The sequence below is a fragment of the Carcharodon carcharias genome, chromosome 23, assembly GCF_017639515.1.
Source record: "Carcharodon carcharias isolate sCarCar2 chromosome 23, sCarCar2.pri, whole genome shotgun sequence".
Taxonomy (NCBI): Eukaryota; Metazoa; Chordata; class Chondrichthyes; order Lamniformes; family Lamnidae; genus Carcharodon; species Carcharodon carcharias.
In genome coordinates, this window is record NC_054489.1 from 33,720,751 (window position 1) to 33,743,698 (window position 22,948).

The window sequence follows — 22,948 nt, forward strand, 5'->3', positions numbered from 1 at the left end:
ACGGTGAGACAGAGAGCCATAAAATTCAGAACCGCCTGGATTTCTCCAGGTACAAAAAGTGTGATAGACTGCACATGTGTCCATAAAGGGCCCACAGGCCACCCAGCAATCTTCCTTAACAGAAGGGATTCCATTCCCTCAATGTCAATGATCTGCAGGCAGCTCCAACTGATACTGTGGAGGTGTGTTCCGTGCCCTGGAAACAGCCATGATGGTTACATGTTCAGACATTCCCAGTTGCCTGATTGTACTTTCCCCTGTGCGCCTTCAAAGTTGGATTCTTCCTTAAGGACTAGCCCTTAATGATATGGCTATTAACACCAGTGAAGAACCCAAGGAATGAAGCAGGGGAGGAATACAACAGCAGCCACACCACGAGCAGACCATGTACCTCCTGAAGCTGAGATTCAGCTGCCTCGATCAGTCAGTGGGGCCTTTCAGTACACTCCAGCAAGCATCTTACAGATTGTGGTGGCCTGTGGTATTGTGCACAACTTGGCACTGCAGAGGGTGGAGGTCTTGACCAATGAGGACATGGTGAAACACGAGATATCTTCAGATGAGGAAGATGATGAGCAAGCTTATAACCAGCCACAGCATCCTGAAAGACACGAGCAACCGCATGGGGAACAATCCCAAATCTAAGTGCAAACGCGTACCCATGGACATGAGAGTATCTAGGCTGGTGGAAGGTGCAGGGAAATGACGTGATACCGCATTTGCTAAGGCACCCTCCCCTTCCTCAGAAATGCCACCATGCTGCCAGTGTTGCAATGTAGGCTCTCTTTGCCATTGTAAGCTCTCTTACAGGAATAAAGATGAGGAATGTTAGTTGCCCAACATTAACAGGCACTGACATCTAAGCAGGTAGCAACTTAGCTGTTCATTTTCCTGGCACTTGAATGCCCCCTGTCATTTGGCAATTTTGGAGTGACCATGTCAGTCATCACTGAAAACTAGTCTTCATTGACCAAGCTGCATCCATTCCTTTTAAAGAAGCTGCTGCAACCTGACCCCATTACCACTTACTGTGTGGGCTCTCCGACCCCAACAACTGCATACCTATACATTCGTAAACTCCAAAGGGAACCAAAGTACTCACCTTAGCAGAACAAATAAGGTCATTGACACACTTGCGTCACTGCAGCCAGGTTTCCCAGATGCCCCTACGGTTGCTGATCCCCTCTGCGACCTCCATCCAGGCTTGCTTAGTTAGGGGAGGCCACCTCCTCCTGTCCCTGGGGAAGAGGCCCTCCCACTTTTCCAAGTAACCCAGAGGAGAATCTGCAGGGAATTGTCACTGACTCTAACCCTAACCCAGTTGTCACTGAGCCATGAAGCCACCCAGGCGCAAACTTGCGCCTTATTACTCTGGCCTTCACAATGCCTACTTTGTTGACAAGAAGGTCTTCTCCCACTGGCAGGCCTGGACTGCAGGCTGAGTCTTCATGAAGGTTTGTTTCAAGGAAAGCTCACTCCAAGGGAGATTTGCTTCGGAGACAGCTTGCTTCTAGAAAAGCATGCTTCAGGGAAGGTAAATGCAAATGTTAGCTACTTTCCTTGATTGTAAAGCAACACTGATTATATGTCAAAAGTAATTCATTAATTGCGAACCATGTTAGGTCATAATGAAGGTGGAAATTGCTATATAAATGCAATTTCTTTGTTTTCTACTGCGCCCTCAAATGAGGACTCAGACCTGAAACTGTTATAAAATCCTGGAACTCCCTCCTTAACGTCACTGTGGGTGTTCCTACACCACATGGACTGCAGTGGTTCAAGAAGGCAGCACACCACCACCTTCTCAAGGGGCAGTTAGGGATGCTGGCCTAGGCAGTGACGTCCACAGCCCATGAACGAATTAAAATAAAATAAACAGCATGTCTAGAGAGAAATATATTGACTAAACACACTGCAATATCTGGAAGTGAGAGGATAAGAAGATTTAAAGTGGTCTCTGTGTGCACCAAAGAGCTCGATGAAGATTTCTTCCAATTGATATTATTAAAGCCACTTAAATTTCATTAGAAATACCAACCAGAGGAAAGGTTGGACAGCATATCCACATGCACCTTGAGTGCAGCAATCCTCCCCAAATAGTGCTTATACAACAACTTTCATTTATTTCGTGCCTTTAATGTAGAAAAAACACAACTGAAGTTATTCACCTTTCATGAATGAAATGAACAATACTGTTTCTGCCTCGGTGAGTAATACTCTTTAGTACAGTCATGTTCATTCAAAACACTAGCTTTGAATAAAACATGCTTACTGATTGTACCACACAACCTTAACAAATTGTTACTTCTTTCACAGAGTGCTTACCCTTGTTATGCTAATAACATATTCTGCTTTCTCATCTTTATGCCACTATCAGCACCTCCTTTAGCTCTTACCACTACCATCAACACTCCCTTTGTCTTTTTGTCCATGGCATCTTTGTCAATCTCTCCTTAGTCTCCTCCTATCGCTGGCCTTCTATCCAGCTTCACCTGCTCCACACCCTCCACCCCTTAAACAGTGAAAATTTCATCACGTTTCTGCTTCTCTTTAGCTCTGAAGAAGGGCCATACAGACTCAAAATGTTAACTCTGTTGCTCTCTCCACAGATGCTGTCAGACCTGAGTTTTCCCAGCATTTTCTATTTTTATTTCAGGTTTCCAGCATCCGCAGTATTTTGCGTTTCTTCAATTAACAAGAGGAAAAACAGTTGAACATGAATAATAAGATGAGCTATTCTAACCTAGGAGGAGGTTACATTGCACAGATACATTGCTCTGTCCAAAATGAGACGATGGGGAAGGCTTTTGTCTTGTTACCGCCCCATTTGCACTTAAAAGTGGGCCAGAGACAGAATCAAAATCAAGCAGCTGCTGGAAGTGTTGTCTCATGTGGCGTTAATGCCCTTTTCAATCTACATCCGGGGAGGCCTGCACATCCATCTAAAGCACTAAATTGAATATGGGCTGTAACTTGTAACTAGCGCAGCCGCCGAATAGGAAGAGGGGATCGGGATGTCAGCCCCCATTCCAGCCATCAGCGTACGTGCAGTTTCTCCAACCACTGATGTCACTTCCGCCGCCCGCCATCCATTTCCTGAAAACTTGGCTGTACCCGCTGCCTGCCCCCTCCCTCCTGCTGACTGCCGTTCACCCCGTTGCTTCCCTGTCACAGCCCCTCACTGCTCCCTTTGCCGCTGGCTCCTCCCTCCGCTTCCCTCCCGTGTCCCCTCGCCGTTCTCCTCACCGCTTCCTCACTGCGACACCTCGTTGCTCCCTTCACCACTGACTCATTTCCCCTCGCTCCCTCCTGCAGCTCCCTGCAACTCTCTTCACCACGCTTTCCACCACTTAGCCGCCGCATCAGAATGTTTGGCGGGGAGTGGGAGGGGGTGGAAGGGAGAGGCAAAGGCATCAGTGAGAGACTGCAGAAGCAAGAGGCGTAGGGAGTGGGAGAATAAGGTAAGGGAAGTGAGAGAGAGCTGGGAGAATGCGAAGGAGCAGTGAAGTGAGGGGCAAGGGGCCACGAGAGGGAATGGGGAGGTGGGAGGTAGGGGGGGCGGGGAGTTGTTAAAAGGATCCAAGCCGGTTGGTGAAGCTGAAACCAAGGCAGAGAGCTTTTCTTTATTGAGCAAGTTTATTGGCTTTGTTTAGTCTCACAGCTCTCCTCCCATATACCCAGTGCCCCAGCTGTCCCCTATTTATATGTGCCTAAAGACAATTAATACCTATCATCTATTTCTCTTAACAAGGCAACTGATATGACCAATTACTTTGTTAAGGTTTGTTAAGGCATTGATGGGAGGAGGCAGCGACAGAAATGAGGGTAGCAGGACAGAACTTAAACTTGTCTTTTCATTTTTCTCTTTCTTCAATCTTTGCCATCTTTAGTGTTGGCAGCTGCCTGGGCCATCAATGTCAGTGATGCCTCAGGCACTGATACTGTATCTGCACATATGCAAGATTTTCTCACCCTAGTGTTGCAGCACAAATAAATGGAGCCTAGAATATACAGCACTGAAACTTTCTCCACAGAGCAGGCCTGCTTAGTTTCCCGATGTTTATCGTGTCCAACCCATTCTCAATTTGAAAGGCCTTTAGCAGGTCACCTCTGAGTCTTCTCTTTTCTCAGATAAAAGTAAAGCTCCCACCTGTTCAATCTTTCAGGTGAAGCAGGCAAAGCCTCAGCATAAGTTTAGACCTCAGTGCCATTTTCATCTGTCTGTCTGACAATTGCCAGTTCCTGTTCCTCCTCACAAGCCATGGACTGTACAAAGCGGAGTAAAAGGTTGAAGTTAAAGGGGTGCTTAGCTGCTGTTAGACAAAGCTAGTTGCAGCTTTTGGAGACACTTTTTTGGCCATTGCTTGGAGCTTTCTATCTCAATGGCTCCAGCATCTTGTGTGGTCGCTGCCGCAGGTTCTGTTCTCATGTTACCTGCTGCTCAATGTTGCTTCTTCCTATTCCAAAGTGTTCACACACATCAGTGTGTATTTACGCTGTCAATATTATTTTATCATTTTTGTATTCCTCTCATTAAAATATATGCCAGTAATATCTTTATCTTACCAAAGTCTGTGTAGTCTTTCCTTCCTCACTGAAGTGTCTTTCAATGTAACGTGCCGACAGCAAATCACTGATAAGAGAACAAAAATGGAAATGTGAGTAAAATGGAAAGGAACTTGCTATTCTGGCAGGTTAGATCTCAACTTAATAGTCACTATACTTCAGGATATTAATGGTCACAAAAGATCACAAAGGTAATCACAGTTAAATTACAGTTCCTGCATTACAACACTACCCTTAATTCAATGCATTGATTCTACCTTCATTAGCTTGCCCAGAAGGCAATCCTATTAATTACACCTAACATGAAAAAATGCTTCCTAACTTGGCCTCAACTTTCCTTTCATCTGTTTATACCCTTGTCCTTTAGTTCTGCTGTCAACTTAAAGTAATGCAATGGATTAACCTTTCCTATTCCACTTATGTACTTCTATAAGTTTGTCTCTCATTTGCCTCGATTTTTTCTAGCTTTTTCCTCATAGTTCAGCCCTTCAACACTGGGAATCATCCTTGTAGACCTTCTGAGTACCACTTCTAAGGCTTTTTATCCCTATGAATTGAACACAAATATTAAAGGTGAAGCCAGACCAGTCGAGTTTAAGAATGGTGACCTCAGCCTCGTACTCAGCAGATTTAGATGATTAATTTAAAACTTAGAGCATGAACTCCAGTCATATACAGTGAAAATACGTTGCAGTATAAACGATCTCACTCCATGAATACAGAAGATTCTTTTAGTGTTTTAAATATACCGACATCTCTTGTATGTCCTCTGACGTAAGATAATTCGCACATTGTGCAAGTTCTCCCTGTGCCTCAATTCCAACAGAAGCAATTCTCTAAGATGCAAATTATGTGTTCTTTCCTGACCTACTAGACATAATAGTATTCCTTTAAAGACTTAAGTGAAACTGATGAGGCGATCAGAACGTATCCAACCTTTCACACAAAAAAATGGTTTGGGTTGTCAGTATTGGTGATAGAAGGTCATATACATGCATTTATACACAGTAATTCACATAACCTTTCAATTTTACTCTCAATTTCCTCAATCAATCTATGTGTTGCAGACAAGGTAAGTGAGGAACAGCATGGCAGGTTAGAATTGAAGACATGTTATAGATACACAGGATTTGGGCTTTCACAACAGTTGTTAGAACGTATGAATGTCACCAGCGACGCATTCTCATTTTACTAATACATGGGCAGAGGGGAATGTGTTTTATTCTGCTTTGTTTCTCCCATTCAGTTCTGTAGTGGGTTAGGTTAAAGTTACCCCTTTTGTATCCGTTTTTAATGGTGGAAAAGTTTGGATCTTCACTTTCCCAATAGCTACAACTAAAACAAGGACAGGTGATTTGCAGATCACAATGGGATTGGTGGCAGCTAAATCAAAAGGGCTCAAGATAGAAAAAACAGCAAGGCCAGGATTTTCCCCTCAGCGATTTGGGGGCGGGGCCCAGTTGCCGAGGGGAAAATGACGCGGGATGACATTGGGAAGAATCCCCGACGTCATTCCAGTCCATTTAAATTTTTAGAAAGGTGGGTGGACAGGGAAATCAGCTGTCTGCCCACCGACCTGTCAATGGCCAATTAAGGCCATTGACAGGCTAGTTAAAATAATTAAAGACCTCCCCATCCAAGCTTAAGGCTGGCGGGCAGGCCAGGAGCCCCAGCGGGCTGCAGATTATTGATGAAACTTCATCCACTAGCGGGATGAAGTTTCAAATCCGTATTGTAAAAAATTAATAAAGTGTATGTGTTCTTTATTAACATGTCCCACCTCATGTGACATTGTCACATGAGGGGGACATGTTAATAATGTTTTAACGTTTCTATTTTTAATGTTTTTGACACTGCGTGCGAAAGAACGCACTTTGAAAGCTGGGGATTCCCTCCCCCGACCCCGTACAGGAAGCACATAGCGCTTCCCGTCGGGAATGCCGCTGGGTGGGTCTTAATTGGCCCGCCCACTTAAAATGGCGACAGGCTCCATTTCAGGGGCAGGGGTTGGCTGCCCACCCACCACCGAGCCGGTGGGGCCCGCCCGCCATCCGAGGGCAAAATTCTGCCCCAAGTCTCTGGATGATCAAAGAAATGGCAGAGCTCATGTGTGAACCCCTGGTAGATATTTTCAGTAGCTCACTGAGATTTGGTAGTGCCATAAGATTAGAAGAACTGCATGTGTTTCTCTCACTTATATTAACATAAGAACATAAAACATAGGAGCAAGAGTAGGCTATTTGACCCTCCCAGCTTGCCCAGCCATTCAATATGATCCAATAGCCATGGCTGATGTTCTACCTCAACTCCACCTTCATGTACACCCCCCATATCTCTAATACCCTTTTTATCCAGAAAACCATTGATCTCCATCTTGAATATTCTCAACAATTGGGCATCCCCAGCTCTCTGATTTCAAGAATTCCCAAGGTCCACAACACTTCGAATGAAGAAATGTCCCCTCATCTCAGTCCTAAATGGCCAACCCTTATTCTGAGACTATGATCCTTGGTACTAGGCTCTCTTCCAGCTTTAACCCTATCACACATCTTAATAATTTGATATGTTTCAATGAGATCATCTCTCATTCTTCTAAATTCTAGGGAATAAATGCCTATTTGTGTTTGTGATAAAAGGATGGCAATAATGTTGGGTGATTTTAATCCACATACAAACTGGAAAGATCAAATTGACAGTAGTAGTCTGGATGAGAAGTTCACAGAATGCTTTTGAGATACTTCCTTTGTACAGCATGTTCCAAAACCAACCAGAGAGCTTGTTACATTAGACTTGGTATTGTGTAATGAGACATGATTAATTAATGACCTCAGGGTAAAGGCTCTCTTCCATAGCAGCAACCACAATATGACTGAATTTTACATCCTGTTTGAAAGGGAGAAGAGTGGGTCCAAGACTAGCATCTTAAACTTAAATAAGGCCAACTATGTGGGCATGAAAGCTGAGCTAGCTGAAGTGAATTGGAATACTAGGCTAGTTAGTGGATAGACCAATAGAGAAGTAGTGGCAAACATTTAAGCGGATATTTCAGAATACTCTGAATAAGTATATTCCTATTGTAAAGAAACATTCTAAGGGGAGGACCCACCATCCGTGGTTAACTAAAGCACCTAAGGAAAGCATTAAGCTTAAGGAAAAAGTATATAGCTGTGCAAAGATGAATGGCAGGTCAGATGATTGGTCAGAATGTAAAGATTGGCAGAGAATGACTAAAAGGTTAATCAGGAGAAAAAAATTAGGGTATGACAGGAAGCTAGCTAGAAACGTAAAAACATATAGCAAGAGTTTCTACAGGTATTTAAAAATGAAAAGATTAAATAAGTTGAGTGCCGGCCCTCCAGAGAGTGGGAATGGGGAGTTAATAGTAGAAAATAGGGAAATGGCTGATAAAATGAACAAGTATTTTGCTTCTGTCTTCACTATAGAGGATAGAAAAAACATTCCAGTAATAGTTGTAAATCAGGAGGTGGAAGGGAGAGGAGAACTTGGTGAATCACTAGGGAAGCATTAATGAGCAAACTGATGGAACGGCAGCTGACAAGTCTCCGGGTCCTGATGGACTTCAACCTAGGGTCTTAAGAGAGGTGGCTAATGAGGTAGCAGGTACATTGGTGTTAATTTTCTGGAAAGGCTCCATCAGACTGGAAAGTAGCAAATATAAACCCTCTATTCAAGAAAGGAGGGAGGCAGAAAACAGGAAACTATAGGCCAGTTTGCTTGACATCTGTCATAGGGAAGGTGTTAGAATCGATCATTAAAAAGGTTATAGCTGAGCACTTAAAAAAACTCAAGGGAATCAGAAACAGTCAACATGGTTTTGTGAAAGGGAAGTCATGTTTAACCAATTTAAAGGGGTTCTTTGAAGGAGTAACATGTGCTGTGGATAAAGGGAAGCCTGTGGATGTGCTGTACTTGGATTTCCAGATGGCATTTGATAAGGCGCCACATCAAGGCCTGAATTTTACCTTTGGTGTGCAGGCGTGCCCGACACGCTGGAACTAATATAACGCATGATGTCATCGGGGTGTGTCCTGATGCCATTGCGCACTCGCGCGACATTTCATTTGGCAGGCGCACGCCAGAGTCGGCTGCACGTCCGCTGATAACTGGAAGGCCTATTAAGGCCCTAAGCAACTTGAGATTTATGCTGCCCGTCCAATCTAACGGTTGGCGGGCAGGCGAAAAGGCCAAGCAGCCTTTACTTTTTTTAGGAAACCTCATCCACGGGTGGGATGAGGTTTCCTAAAGCTAATACTAATTAAATAAAACCTTTATTTTGACATTAAAAACATGGTCCATCTCACGTGACACAATCACATGAAGGGACATGTTTCATTCAATTTTTACTCTATTTATTAATTTTTAAAAAAACACTTCCATCTCCCTGAGGCAGCTCCATGTTTCAGGAAGGTTGAAGTGCCCTTTTGCACTCCAGGCCCACTCTCCCTCCTCCCCCCGCCTGCACAGGTAGCACTCAACGCTGCTGCTCGTGATCCCCGCAGGGCAGGCCTTAATTGGCCCACCCGCATGAAATCACAGTGCGGAGCCGATCGTGGGCGGTGGTCGGGTCCCTAACAGATCCCGCCTGCTCCCGCTGAGCCCGCCCGACGAGGGCAAAATTCAGGCCCAAAGGTTATTGCAGAAAATAAGAAGTCATGGTGGAGGGGGTAACATATTAGTGTGGATAGAAGATTGGCTGGCTAGCAGGAAACAGAGTATGCATAATTGTGTCTTTTTCTGATTGGCTGGATGTGAAGAGTCGAGTCCCACAGGGGTCTGTGCTGGAACCTCAACATTTTACAATTGACATCAATGACTTAGATAGGAGGAGCAAAGGCATGATAGCTAAGTTTGCAGATGACACGATGATAGTTAGGAAAGCATGTTGTGATGAGGAGGTTGCAAACAGATGTAGCTAGATTGGGGGAGTGGACAAAAATCTGGCAAATAGAGTGTAATGTGAGAAAATGTGAAGTTGTTCACCTTGGCAGGAAGAATAAAAATGCAGAATATTACTTAAATGGAGAACTCAGAATTAAGGTGCAGAGGGATCTAGGTGTTCTTGTGGATGAGTCACAAAAAGTTAGTATGCAGGTACAGCAAGTAATTAAGAAGGCTTATGGGATGCTATCTTTTATTATGAGAGGAACTGAACATAAAAGTAAGGATGTTATGCTTCAATTATATAGGGTATTTGTGAGACCACATCTCGAATATTATGTACAGTTTTGGTCTCCTTATTTAAGAAAGGATATAAATGCATTGTAGGCAGTTCAGAGGAGGTTTACTGTATTGAAACCTAGAATGAGTGAGTTGTCTTATGAGGAAAGGTTTGATAGACTGGGCTTGTTTCAACTGGAATTTAGAAGAGTGAGGGGTGACTTGATTGAAGTATATAAGATCCTGAATGGTCTTGACAAGGTGGATGTGGAAAGGATGTTTCCTCTTGTGGGTGAGTCCAGGATCAGGAGGCACTGTTTTAAAATTAGGGGTTGCCCTTTTAGGACAGAGATGAGGAGAAATTTGTTCTTTCAGATGGTCGTGTGACTTTGGAACATTCTGCCTAAGAAGGTGGTGGAGACAGAGTCATTGAATATTTTTAAGGCAGAGGCAGATAGACAAGTGAATCAAAGCTAATCAGGGGTAGATGGGAATGTGGAATTCAAAACACAAACAGGTCAGCCATGATCTTAGTGAATGGCGGAATAGGCTCAAGGGGCTAAAAGGCCTACTTCTGCTCCTATTTTGTATGTTCATATATAATCTTTCCTCATAGGACAACCCCTTATCCCAGGAACCAGTGTGATGAATCTTTGTTGCACTCCCTCCAGGGCAAGTAAATCCTTCCTTGGGAAGGAAACCAAAATTGTACGCAGTAATCCAGGAGTGGTCTCATCAAGGTCCTATATTATTGCAATAAGACTCTTCACTCTAATTATATTTTGTAATAAAGGCAAACAACATTTTCCCCCCTAATTTCTTGCAGTACCTGAATGATAACTTTTTGTGATCCATGTACAAGAACATCCAGATTCCTGTGAACATCAATATTTCTCAGTCTCTCACTGTATAAAATATTGTGCTTTTCTATTTGTCCTTCAAAATGTATAACTTCACATTTCCCCACATTATATTCCATCTATCATGATACTGCGCAATCACTTAACCTGCCCATATCTTTTCTGCAACCTCTTTGTATCCTCCTCACAGCTTACTTCTCCACCTAGCTTTGTATTGTCAGGAAACTTGAATACATTATATGTGGTCCCTTCATCTAATAATTGATGTAGATTAGCTGAGGTCCAAGCACTGATCTTTGTGGTACACCACTTGTCACAGCCTGCAAAATTGAAGGTGAGCCATTTATTCCTACTTTCTATTTTCTACCCTTTAATCAATCCTCAGTCAATGCTAATATATTATCCTCAATTCCATTAGCCCAAATTTTGTGCAATAATTGCATGTGTGTCATCTCATTGAATGCTTTTCTGAAAATCCAAATTCATCACATCCAATCTGCTAGTTGCAGCCACAAAAACTCTAATTCGTTTGTCAAAAACGGGTTCCCTTTCAAAATCTGTACTGAATTTTCCTAATAATTATGATTTTCCAAATACCCTGTTAACACCTCCTTAACAGATCCTAGAGTTTTCCCTACTACTGATGTCAGGCTAACTAGCTTATAGTTCCCTGTTTGCTCACTCCCTCCTTTTTTAAATAGCGATGATACACATTTGCTACCTTCTAATCTATGGGGACTGTTCTAGAAACATCTGTTGTTGGGAAAATGCTAGAGTCCATTATTAAGGAAGAAATAGCAGGACATTTAGAAAACCTTAACACATTCAAACAGAGTCAACATGGTTTATTGAAAGGGAGATTATGTTTGACAAATTTGCCAGAGTTCTTTGAGGATATAACAAGCAGAGTTGATAAAGGGGAACCGGTAGTTGTAGCGTATTTGGATTTCCAGAAGGCATTCGATAAGGTGCCACATAAAAGGTTATTGCACAAGATAGGAGCTCACGGTATTGAGGGTAATGTATTAGCATGGATTGAGGATTGGTTAACACGTAGGAGACAGAGAGTCGGGATTAATGGGTCTTTTTCAGGTTGGAAAGACTTAACTAGTAGAATGCCACAAGGATCAGTCCTAGGGCCTCAATTATTTACTATCTATATTAATGACTTGGAAGAGGGGGCAAGTTTGCTGATGATACATAAATAGGTGGGAAGACATGCTGTGATGAGGACATAAGGAATTTGCAAGGGGATGTAGATAGGCTGAGTGAGTGGGCAAAAACTTGGCAGATAGAGTTTAATGTAGGAGAGTGTGAGGTCATGCACTCTGGTAGGAAGAATCAAAAGGCAGGCTATTATTTAAATGGAGAGAGACTCTGTGCAGCACAGAGGGATCTGGGTGTTCTTGTGCCTGAAACACAAAAAGTTAGCATGCAGGTGCAGCAAGTAATTATGAAGGCAAATGGAATTTTGGTCTGTATTGCTAGGGGGCTGAAGTTTAAAAATAGGCTAGTCTTGTTACAACTGTACAGGGTGTTGGTGAGGCCATACCTGGAGTACTATGTAGAGTTTTGGACCTCGTATTTAAGAAAGGATATACTAGCATTGGAGGCAGTTCAACAGAGATTCAATAGTCTAATTTCTGTATGAAGGGGTTGACTTAAAAGAACTAAACAGATTAGGCCTTTATTCATTAGAGTTTAGAATAATGACGGCTGATCTTATTGAAACGCTCAAGATTCTGATGGGGCTTGACAGGTTAGATGTTGAGAAGATGTTTCCACTAGTGGAGGAATCTCGAGCTAGGGGACATAGTTAGAGAATAAAGGGACACTCATTTAAAACAGGTACAAAGGAATTTCTTCTCTCAGAGGATGGTGAATATCCGGAATTCTCTACCCCAGAGAGTTGATCACTGAAAGTATTTAAAGAGGTCGATAGATTTTTGAAAAATCAGGCAGTTGAGGGTTATGAGGAGCTGGCACAAAAGAGGAGTTGAGGCCTGGGGCAGATCAGCCATGATCTTATTGAATGGCAGGGCAGACTTGAGGGGCTGAATGGCCTACTCCTGCTCCTATATCTTATGTTCTTATGTCCCAGTGCAACTGCTGCTCCCAGAGGCACTGTTGGACCAAGAGAGCTGCTGGCCATTTGATTGGCCAGAGGCTCTAGGAGGCAGGACTTCCTCCCCAATGGGCATGGAAGGCTTATCTTAAACTGACTGTTAAATGGCTGTGGGGTGAGCTGGTCAAGCAAAGGTAGGCTCACCCCGGACTTATATGCTGGAAGGTGCGGTCTGAGCCCCAGCATAAAATTCAGCCCTCTGTCTTTAAGGGATCCAACACTTTTGCCAATCTCTTCCTTTCTACCTACCTATGGAAGCTTTGACAATCTATTTCCATGTCTCTTGCTGGATTACATGCATATTCCCTACTCTTTTTCCTTCTTTTGTCCAAGTAACAATAGAGCAGTGTGTCTAATCACTGTGGAAGATGTCCATAAGGAATGCACAATTAAGTGTATAGCATGTACAGAGATTGCAGGGAATATTCAACAAAAAAGATCATATCTAACTAACCTAATACAGACTTTTTTTGAATTCTTAATCAAGGAGACTTAGCAGACATCATCTAAAAAGGTTTTTGATACGTTGTGGCATGAGTAATTGTCTGCAAGATAAATAGATCTCATGTTGTGGGGTGAAATGGAAAATGGATAGCAAATTGATTATGGAGCTGTCAACAAAGGGTGGTTTTATATGGGATAGCCTCCCAGTGGGCTCTGGACACGAACGAGCTTCTCCAGTGTTAGATTCCTACATACTATTTTTTAATTAGTTTTTGGGAATTAACCATCAGTGGCAAAGTCAGCATGTATTACTCGCTCCCAATTATCCTTGCCCATTAATGACCTGCAAGAGGGCATCAGCAGCACAATAATTAAGATTACTGATGACACCAAGTGGTAAGGCCAGGACTGTAGAAGAGAGATAATGAACAGACACAAATATATTGGAGAAATGGGCCCAATATAAACAAGTTTTCAATTATGCACTTAGGGCTTGGAATGTGCGATGAGTGGTTAAAAGGTTAGAGATAGAGATAGGGAGAGATTATGAGCAGATACAGATATATTGAGTGGAATGGGCCCAAGGCTGGCAAGTGAACTTCAATACAAACAGGCTTTCAATTATGTCCTTCAGGCTTCGAATATGTCAAGAGTGGTTAAAATGTTAGCGAGAGAGGGAAAAAGAAAAAGAGGGTCACAGAGTACAACAGGAGAAACAGCTAATCAATTATTTTTAACGAATTAGATATTTGCTTGAAAAGAAGATGATTAAACAGAATGTGGAATGGGATTAAAATAATAGCTCATGTGGAAAAAGCACCTCGACTGACTGGATGGGCTGACTGGCTTATCTCTACATTGTAACATTCTCTAATTTCCAATATAGACAGCCTCTGGTTAAATGAATTTGCATTAAATTGTTCATTTTAAAATATAGTAATTTACTCTTTGATACATTAATTTAACTTTTTGCCAAAGATGGAGAAAGAAAGAGGCCATTTCACCACAGCACAAACTCACCAATTAAAAGAGTCAGGTTGCGTACCGAATACAACAGTGCTGGGAGTACAGGATGCAGTGAGGAAAGATTAAGATCAAGAGAGGGAAAGCAAAACGGAATTATCCGGAGGGTATATCACTCCGAAGGAATAGCTTGCCAGCTGTATGCACAGATGTACATGTACTGAACCATTAAATAAAAGGCCTGAGCAAAAATGCTGATGATTTAACTCCCTTTTAAGAAGAAGGGGTTGCAGATGGTGAAGCTTTTATTTAGAAACAAAATTGTTTCAATTGTCTTTTTGAGCAGCTATTTCCTGCGATTGCACACCTTTACTGTGTTGACAGGTCACTGACTTATTCCAATAGCCATAATCAGTCAACCAGGAGATAAGCGACAATGGCTCAGGCTGACAGTCCCTCTGATCTTCTTTCGCTCTCTTTCTGCAGGATAATATCTTTCCTGACGAGCCAGTCTCAGGTTAGATTACCATATAGGAGGCTGAGGTGACAAACTGCAGCAGTATTTGATCTTATAACAAATATTAAAAATAATCATTGCCAAATACTAATTTTCAGAAATGACCATTCAAAAAACAGCTGAACCTGAACAATTGGTTACATTAATTTTTAAAAAATTCATTCCTGGGATGTGGGCATCGCTGGCTGGGCCAGCATTTATCGCCCATCCCTAGTTGCCCTTGAGAAGGTGGTGGTGAGCTGCCTCCTTGAACTGTTGTAGTCCATGTGGTGTAGGTACACCCACAGTGCTGTTAGAGAGGGAGTTCCAGGATGTTGACCCAGCGACAGTGAAGGAATGGCGATATATTTCCAAGTCAGGATGGTGAGTGACTTGGAGGGGAATTTCCAGGTGTTGGTGTTCTGATCTATCTGCTGCCCTTGCCCTTCTAGATGGTAGTGGTCGTGGGTTTGGAAGGTGCTGTCGAAGGAGCCTTGGTGAATTCCTGCAGTTCATCTTGTAGATGGTACACACTGCTGTTACTGTGCGTCAGTGGTGGAGGGAGTGAATGTTTGTGGAAGGGGTGCCAATCAAGCAGGCTGCTTTGTTCCGGATGGTGTCAAGCTTCTTGAGTGTTGTGGGGGCTGCACTCCTCCAGGCAAGTGGGGACTATTCCATCGCACTGCTGACTTCTGCCTAGTAGATGGTGGGCAGGCATTGGGGAGTCATGAGGCGAGTTACTCACCACAGGATTCCTAGCCTCTGACCTGCTCTTGTAGCTACAGTATTTATATGGATAGTCCAGTTCAGCTTCTGGTCAATGGTAACCCCGGGATACTGATAGTGGAGGATTCAGTGATGCTAATGTCATTGAATATCAAGGGGCGATGGTTGGATTCTCTCTTGTTGGAGATGGTCATTGCCAGACACTTGTGTGGCATTAATGTTACTTGCCACTTGTCAGCCCAAGCCTGGATATTGTTCAGGTCTTGCTGCATTTGGACGTGGACTGCTTCAGTATCTGAGAAGTCATGAATGGTGCTGAACATTGTGCAATCATCAGCGAACATCCCCAATTCTGACCTTATGATGGAAGGAAGGTCATTGATGAAGCAGCTGAAGATGGTTGGGCCAAAGACACTCCTGCTATGACGTCCTGGAGCTGAGATCACTGACCTCCAACGATCATAACCACCTTCCTTTGAGGTTGGAATGACTCCAACCAGAGGAGAGTTTTCCTCCTGATTCCCATTGACTCCAGTTTTCCTAGGGCTTCTTGATGCCACACTCGGTCAAATGCTGCCTTAATATCAAGGGCAGTCACTCTCACCTTACCTCGGGAGTTCAGCTCTTTTGTCCATTTTTGAACCAAAGCTGTAATGAGATGAGGAGCTGAGTGGCCCTGGCGGAACCCAAGCTGGGCATCAGTGAGCAGGTTATGGCTAAGCAAGTGCCGCTTGATAGCACTGTTGATGATCCCTTCCTTTACTTTACTGGTGATGGACAGTAGATTGATGGGGCAGTAATTGAGTGGGTTGAATTTGTCCTGCTTTTTCATGTACAGGACTTACCTGGGCAGTTTTCCACAAAGCCAGATAGATGCTAGTGTTGTAGCTGTACTGGGACAGCTTGCCTAGGGGCATGGCAAGTTCTGTAGAACAAGTCTTCAGTACTAATGCCGGAATATTGTCAGGGCATAGCCTTTACAGTATCCAATGTCTTCAGCCATTTCTTGATATCACGTGGAGTGAAACAAATTGGCTGAAGACTGGCATCTGTGATGCTGGGGACCTCCAGAGGAGGCTGAGATGGATCAACCACTCGGCACTTCTGGCTGAAGCTTGTTGTAAATGCTTCAGCCTTATCTTCTGCACTGATGTTCTGGGCTCCCCATTATTGTGGATGGGGATATTTGGGGAGCCTCCTCCTCCGGTGAGTTGTTTAATTATCCACCACCATTCACGACTGGATATAGCAGGACTGCAGAGCTTAGATCTGATCCGTTGGCTGTGGGATCACTTAGCTCTGTCCATCATTTGCTGCTTATGCTGTTTGGCACACAAGTTGTCCTGTGCTATAGCTTCACCAGGTTGACACTTCATTTTTAGGTATGCCTGGTGCTGTTCCTGGCATGCCCTCCTGCACTCTTCATTGAACCAGGGTTGTCCCCCTGGCTTGATGGTAATGGTAGAATGGGGGATACGCCAGGCAGTGAGGTTACAGATTGTGTTTGAATACAATTCTGCTGCTGCTGATGACCCACAGTGCCTCATGGATGCGCAGTCTTGAGCTGTTATATCTGTTAGAAATCGATCCCATTTAGCACGGTGATAACGTCACACAACACAAAGGAGGGTATCGTCAATGTGAAGGTGGGATTTTGTCTCCACAATGACTATGTGGTGGTCACTCCTATCAATATTGTCATGGACAGGTACATTTGCAGCAGCAGGTTGGTGAGGATGAGGTCAAGTGTGTTCTTCCCTCTTGTGGTTCCCTCACCACCTGCTGCAGACCCAGTCTAGCAGCTATGTCCTTTGGGACTTGGCCGGCTTGGTCAGCAGTAGCGCTACTGATCCACTCTTGGTGATGGACATTGATGTCCCCCACCCAGAGAACATTCTGCGCCCTTGCCACCCTCAGTGCTTCCTTCAAAAGTTCAACATGGAGGAGCACCGATTCATGTTGAGGGAGGACGGTACATGGTAATCAGCAGGAGGCTTCCTTGTCCATGTTTGACCTGATGCTATGAGACTTCATGGGGTCTGAAGTCAACGTTGAGGACTCCCAGGGCAACTATACCACTGCGCTGCCACCTCTGCTGGGCCTGTCCTGCTGGTGAGACAGGACATACCCAGGGATGGTGATGGTGGCGCCTGGGAAATTATCTGCTATGTAACCAACACCCTACAACATGGCAGCAGCTTGTGGAAAAACCCAAGACCTCGCAGAAAATGCAAAGAAAAACAAAAATGCTGGAAGACTGAGAAAAACTTCAGCAAAGCAGTCCGACCTGAAAAGAAGCTTCCATGATTCCGTGAGAATGACTAGCCCTCCCAATTTTGGCACTAGCCCCCAGATGTTAGTAAGGAGGATTTTGCAGGGTCAGCAGGGTCGAGATTGTTGATCTGTTGCTGGGATATTGTCAGGGCTCATAGCCTTTGCAGTGTCCATGGCCTTCAACTGTTTCTTGATATCATGTGGAGTGAATCAAATTGGCTGAAGACAGGCATCTGTGATGCTGGGAACCTCCAAAGTTTTCTTGTACAGTCTTAAGAAATTTCTCCCCCTCTCTTTGACCTTTACATTGTTAGTTTTCAATTCCATGTTAGAATAATTGAAGTTACCCATTCTCACTACTCTGTAGTTCTTGCATCTTACTGGAATTTGCTGTAGATTTACTCCTCTATCTCCTTCCAATTATTTGGTGACCTATAGTAAACTCCCATCAGTGTAACTGCTCCTCTGTTGTTCCTTAATTCTAACCAAAAAGTTTCTTTGAATCCTCAAGCACTTCATCCTTTTCTCGTGTTGTAACAATAGTTTTGCCACCTGTGCCCCTTTTATCCCCCATTTCCTTCCTTATCTGTCCTGAATACATTATAGTCAGGAATATTACGTGGCTGTTCTACCCCTTTGTTTGAGCCAAGTCTCCATTATGGCCACTATATTACGGTGCCATCTGACTATTTGTGCCTGCAGCTCACAAACCGTTTTTAACCCTCCTCTGTGCATTTACGTGCTTTATTAGCTCCAAACCTATGCTAGTCTGCCTTGTATTTCACTCCTTTTCAGATTCCTCCCGATTCTGAACTGTTCTCTATTCTAATGGTGTTTATTTCTTTCAGCCCTCTACGCACCTTGTATTAACTTTCTAATTCTCCACCCTGGCCCCCTCCCCCTGGCAAATTAGTTTGAACCCTCCCTCATTAAGTGTAAGGGTCTGGCACATATAGGGTTTATGTTGGACTGAGTACAGTACCCGCCACACAGTGATGTAAGAGAGCACATGACCTGCACCGAGGGGTCAGTGGGGTGTTGGACAGAGTTGCGTGCAGACTGAAGCATGTAGACGGCTCCTAACTTGTACCCTTGACTGCATATTTGTAAGTAGTTGTAAGAGTTAATAAAGACTTACAGTTAACCTACATATACCTATGAGACTTCTTTAAAACTTAGATATGTAACCAACACCCTATAACATGGCAGCAGCTTGTGGAAAAACCCCAAAAACCCTCAGAAAATGCAGAGAAAAACTAAAACGCTGGAAGACTGAGGAAAACTTCAGCAAAGCAGTTCAACCTGAAAAGAAGCTTCCAAAGCAGAGGCACAGAGGAAAAATTGCCAGTAAAGAGCTCCAAAGAAAGGTTTGGAAGCTGAGGGCAGAAATTTAAAATTCCTTCCTGCAGCAGAAGGTTCCATCGAACCTCCTTTGGAAATCCAGCTTCAAATCCCAGATTGCAGAATCAGCAGGGTGAGCTAAATCTTTTAAAACTCCAGGAAGAGAATTTTTCCCCCGTCGGGGGTGGGGTGTTGTGTTGGGGGGGGGGGGTTGTGTGGGCGTGGGTGCCCCCGATCGGGTCCGCGCCACCATTTTACGTAGGCGGGTCAATTAAGGCCCGCCCAGCGTGACGCACACCCAGAAGCGCTGTGTGGGCGGTGGACGCTCCCTGAGTCGGGAGTGTGCTCTTTCGCGCACAAGAGTGCAGAAATCTCCCTCACAGAGGTGCCTCAGGGAGATAAGTTTTAAGTTTTAAAAATTTGAATAAAGAAAAAAAAATTTAAGACATGTCTCCTCATGTGACAGTGTCACATGAGCTGGGACATGTCACTGAACTTTAATGAAAACATTTATTTAATTTATAAACCCTTCATGAAACCTCATCCCATCCGTGGATGAGGTTCCATGAAAATTGCGAAGGCCACCTGGGTGGGCAGTGAGGTGTGGAGGGGGCAAGTTGACAGAGGACCTTTGTCTTACGGATGTTTAGTGTAAGGCCCGTGCTCTCATATGCCTCAGTGAAGGTGTTGACGATGGCTTGTACAGGTTCCCACTTATTCTGTGGTCTAGCTCCACTCCAGCGGGAAGCTTGCGGAGGGTGAGATGGAGCATTGCAGCAAGGAAGATCGAGAAGAGCGTTGATGCGAGAACACAGGCCTGCTTGACCCTGGTCTGATCGTGGATTAGGTCTGTGGTGGATCTGCTGGTCAGGATCACGGCTTGCATGACATCGTGAAGCAGGAGGAGGATGGTGACCAACTGTTGGGGAAAGCCGAAACGGAGGAGGATGCTCCACAATCCTTCACAGTTGACAGTGTCAAAGGCTTTTGTGAGGTCAAAGAAGGTCATGTACAAGGGTTGATACTGTTCTCTGCATTTCTCTTACAGTTGCCGCATGGTGAAGATCATGTCCGTTGTGCCCCTTATTGAGCAGAATCTGCATTGTGACTCTGGGAGGAGCTCTTCAGCCACAGGGAGAAGGTAACTGAGGAGGATTCTTGCGATGGCCTTTCTTTTGGCTGACAACAGGGAGATTCTTCTATAATTACTGCAGTCGGACTTATCACCTTTCTTGAAGATGGTCACGATTACGGTGTCTGAGATCTGGCCTGCTCTCCTCCTTCCAGATGAGGGGGGTGAGGCCATCTATTCGCACCAACAGTGCTTCTTCACCATGCTTTAGTGCTTCAGCGGTGATTCTATCTACTACTGACGCCTTGTTGCTCTTTAGCTGTTGAATGGCCTTATCTACCTCGTGCAGGTTGGGGTTGTGCTAAGATGGTGTTGGGTAGCATGCTGCGGAATGGAGTCTAGCACACTCGCGTTGAAGACAGGGTCTCTGTTAAGATCATCTTTGAAGTGCTCCTTCCAGCGGGTGTTGACTGCCACTGTGTCCTTGATGAGCACCTCTCCGTTCTTGACCAGCAGTGGAGCGGAGTGGGGCCTTGGGTTCTTGGGCCAATGGTGGTCTTGACTGCGCTAAAGAAACCTCGCATGTCATGGCTGTCGGCTAACTGTTGGGTCTCCTGCGCTTTCTCAACCCACCATCTGCTCTTTAGGTTGTGGGTTTTTTGCTGGACCTCAGTCTTCAGACGTCTGTAGAGCTGTTTTCTTGCTCTCGAGTTGGGCTGCTGTTTCAGGTTCAGAAATGCCTTGCGCTTGTGGCTCATCAGCTCTTGGATCTCCTGGTCATTCTCATTGAACCAGTCGTGGTGTTTCCTGGTCGAGCGACCAAATGTCTCTTCGCAGATGCTGATTATGGAAGCCTTGACGGCAGACCAGGCACTGTGGACACTCTGTGTCTCTGGGTCACCAGGAGCTGCCAGGTTGGCAGGGAGGCGCTGGCTGAATAGGGCTCTCTTATCAGAGTTCTTGAATGCCTCAGTGTTGATTTTCCTGCAGCATTGTTTCTGTTGCTGTTGCTGCTTTGGGGCCACATTGATGTTGATGACAGAGAAAATTAGACGGTGGTCTGTCCAGCAGTCGTTGGCTCCCGTCATGGTGCCGGTGAGACACACGTCCTTATGATCCCTCGCTCAGACAATGACATAGGCAAGCAGGTGTCAGTACTTGGAGCGAGGGTGTTGCCACGAGGCCTTGTATATGTCTCTCTCACGAAACAAGGTGTTGGTTATGACAGGGCCGTGTTCAAAGGAATTTTGTCAGGAGCAGGGTACTGTTGGCGTTGGAGTTCTCTACCCACTCTGCCGATTACATCTCCCCAGAGGTCTGTGTTCTTCCCAACTCTGGCATTGAAATCGCCAAGGGGGATCAGCTTATCACCCGTTGGGACTCGGGCCAGAGATTGCTCGAGGCTGGAGTAAAATTCTTCTTAGGATTTGTCTGTAGAATCCAGTATTGGGGCATAGAAGCTGAGGTCCTGGGCTAGGGTGAGCTGAAGGGTCATGGGGCACTCGTTTATCCCACAAGAGGTGTCTTTGTGACAGCCAATTAGTTTGTTTTTAATGGCGAAACCAACTCCACGGAGGCTGAGAACCTCCACTGGTTTACCTTTCTAGGAGAAGGTGCAACCACCACCTTGTTCCTTGAGCTGGCCTTCCCCTGACCGCTGGGTCTCTCTTAGGACAGCGATCTTAATGTCGAAATGTCTGAGCTCCCAGGCAATGAAAGCAGTACGCTGTTCCGGTCTGCTGTTGTTGGGGTTGTCCATGAGGGTCCATACGTTCCAGGTCCTGAACTTCATTTTAACAGGGTGGAAGATACCTGTGCATGAGCTATTTTAATGTGGGGTGCCGTTGCACATCAGCTACCACTTGGGCTTGACGGAGCAAGGCCTTGGTCCAGTGGCAAGGGATCCAAGAGGACTGGAGACTAGGCTCCGCTGACACAAGGCTCCTGAAACAATTGCTCTACTTGGAGCTTCGACACAGCAAGCAAGCCCCAGGAGGGCAGCGGAAATACTTCAAGGACACCATCAAAGCCTCCTTGAAAAAGGTGTCCCACTGATATCTGGGAATCCCTACCCCAAGACCGCCCGAAGTGGAGGGAAAGCATCCAGGAGGGAGCTGAACACCTCGAGTTTCATTGCCAAGGGCTAGCTGAAGCCAAGCACCAACAGCGATCGGAGCGCGTGAAAACCAGGGCACCTGACCCACCCGTTCCCCCTACCACCATCTGCCCCAGCCGTGACAGAGCATGTAGGTCGCGCATTGGACTCTTCAGTCACCTGAGAACTCATTTTTAGTGTGGAAGCAAGTCATCCTCGACCCCGCGGGAAAGCCTAAGAAGGAGAAGGCAAGGGTTGAACAAGAAACTAAACAATAGAAAGAACAGCTAACTGCCCTTCCTAGATCAAATTCATCAACAGTACATAAGCCTTCAGCAGCAGGAAGGAATAACGACCACCTTGAACAGCAGAAAGGCAGAACAACAAAACAAACTCGATGAGACTCTTAAATTACAAGAAAACTCAAAACGACACAATTGCGCTTTGCAAAGGAAAGGAAAACCTGCTGAAGGACCTTCACACACTGCAAGGACCCTCTAGAAAATTTCAAAGTGAAACAAAATGAATTCAATGTCACTGTGAAAGAACTGAAGAACCAATTGGCAGAGAAGACTTAGGAATGTTCTGTGTTCCAGGATAAAGCCAAGAGGTACAAGAAGGAGACTGCTGAAGAGAACTGTTGGACATTTGGAAGAAAACTTGGAAAAATATTAAATTTCCAAAGATATATATATGTGAAGAAATGAAAATTAGGAACCTAGGATGCCAAGAGCAAGTAGAACTTCTCACAAAAGAAAGTGAAGAGTCTCGGAAACAATTGGCAGAAGTGCAATTACAGAATGTGAGT

General features: G+C 44.7%; 1 protein-coding gene across 1 annotated transcript in view; it reads right to left on the reverse strand.

Moving 5' to 3' along the window:
* Positions 1 to 22,948, reverse strand: part of adam11 (ADAM metallopeptidase domain 11) — a 172,152-nt gene that overhangs the window by 118,833 nt on the left and 30,371 nt on the right. The window contains exon 5 of the mRNA XM_041173265.1: positions 4,567 to 4,633. Coding sequence (XP_041029199.1) covers positions 4,567 to 4,633 — 67 coding nt within the window. The remainder of the gene's footprint in view (positions 1 to 4,566; positions 4,634 to 22,948) is intronic.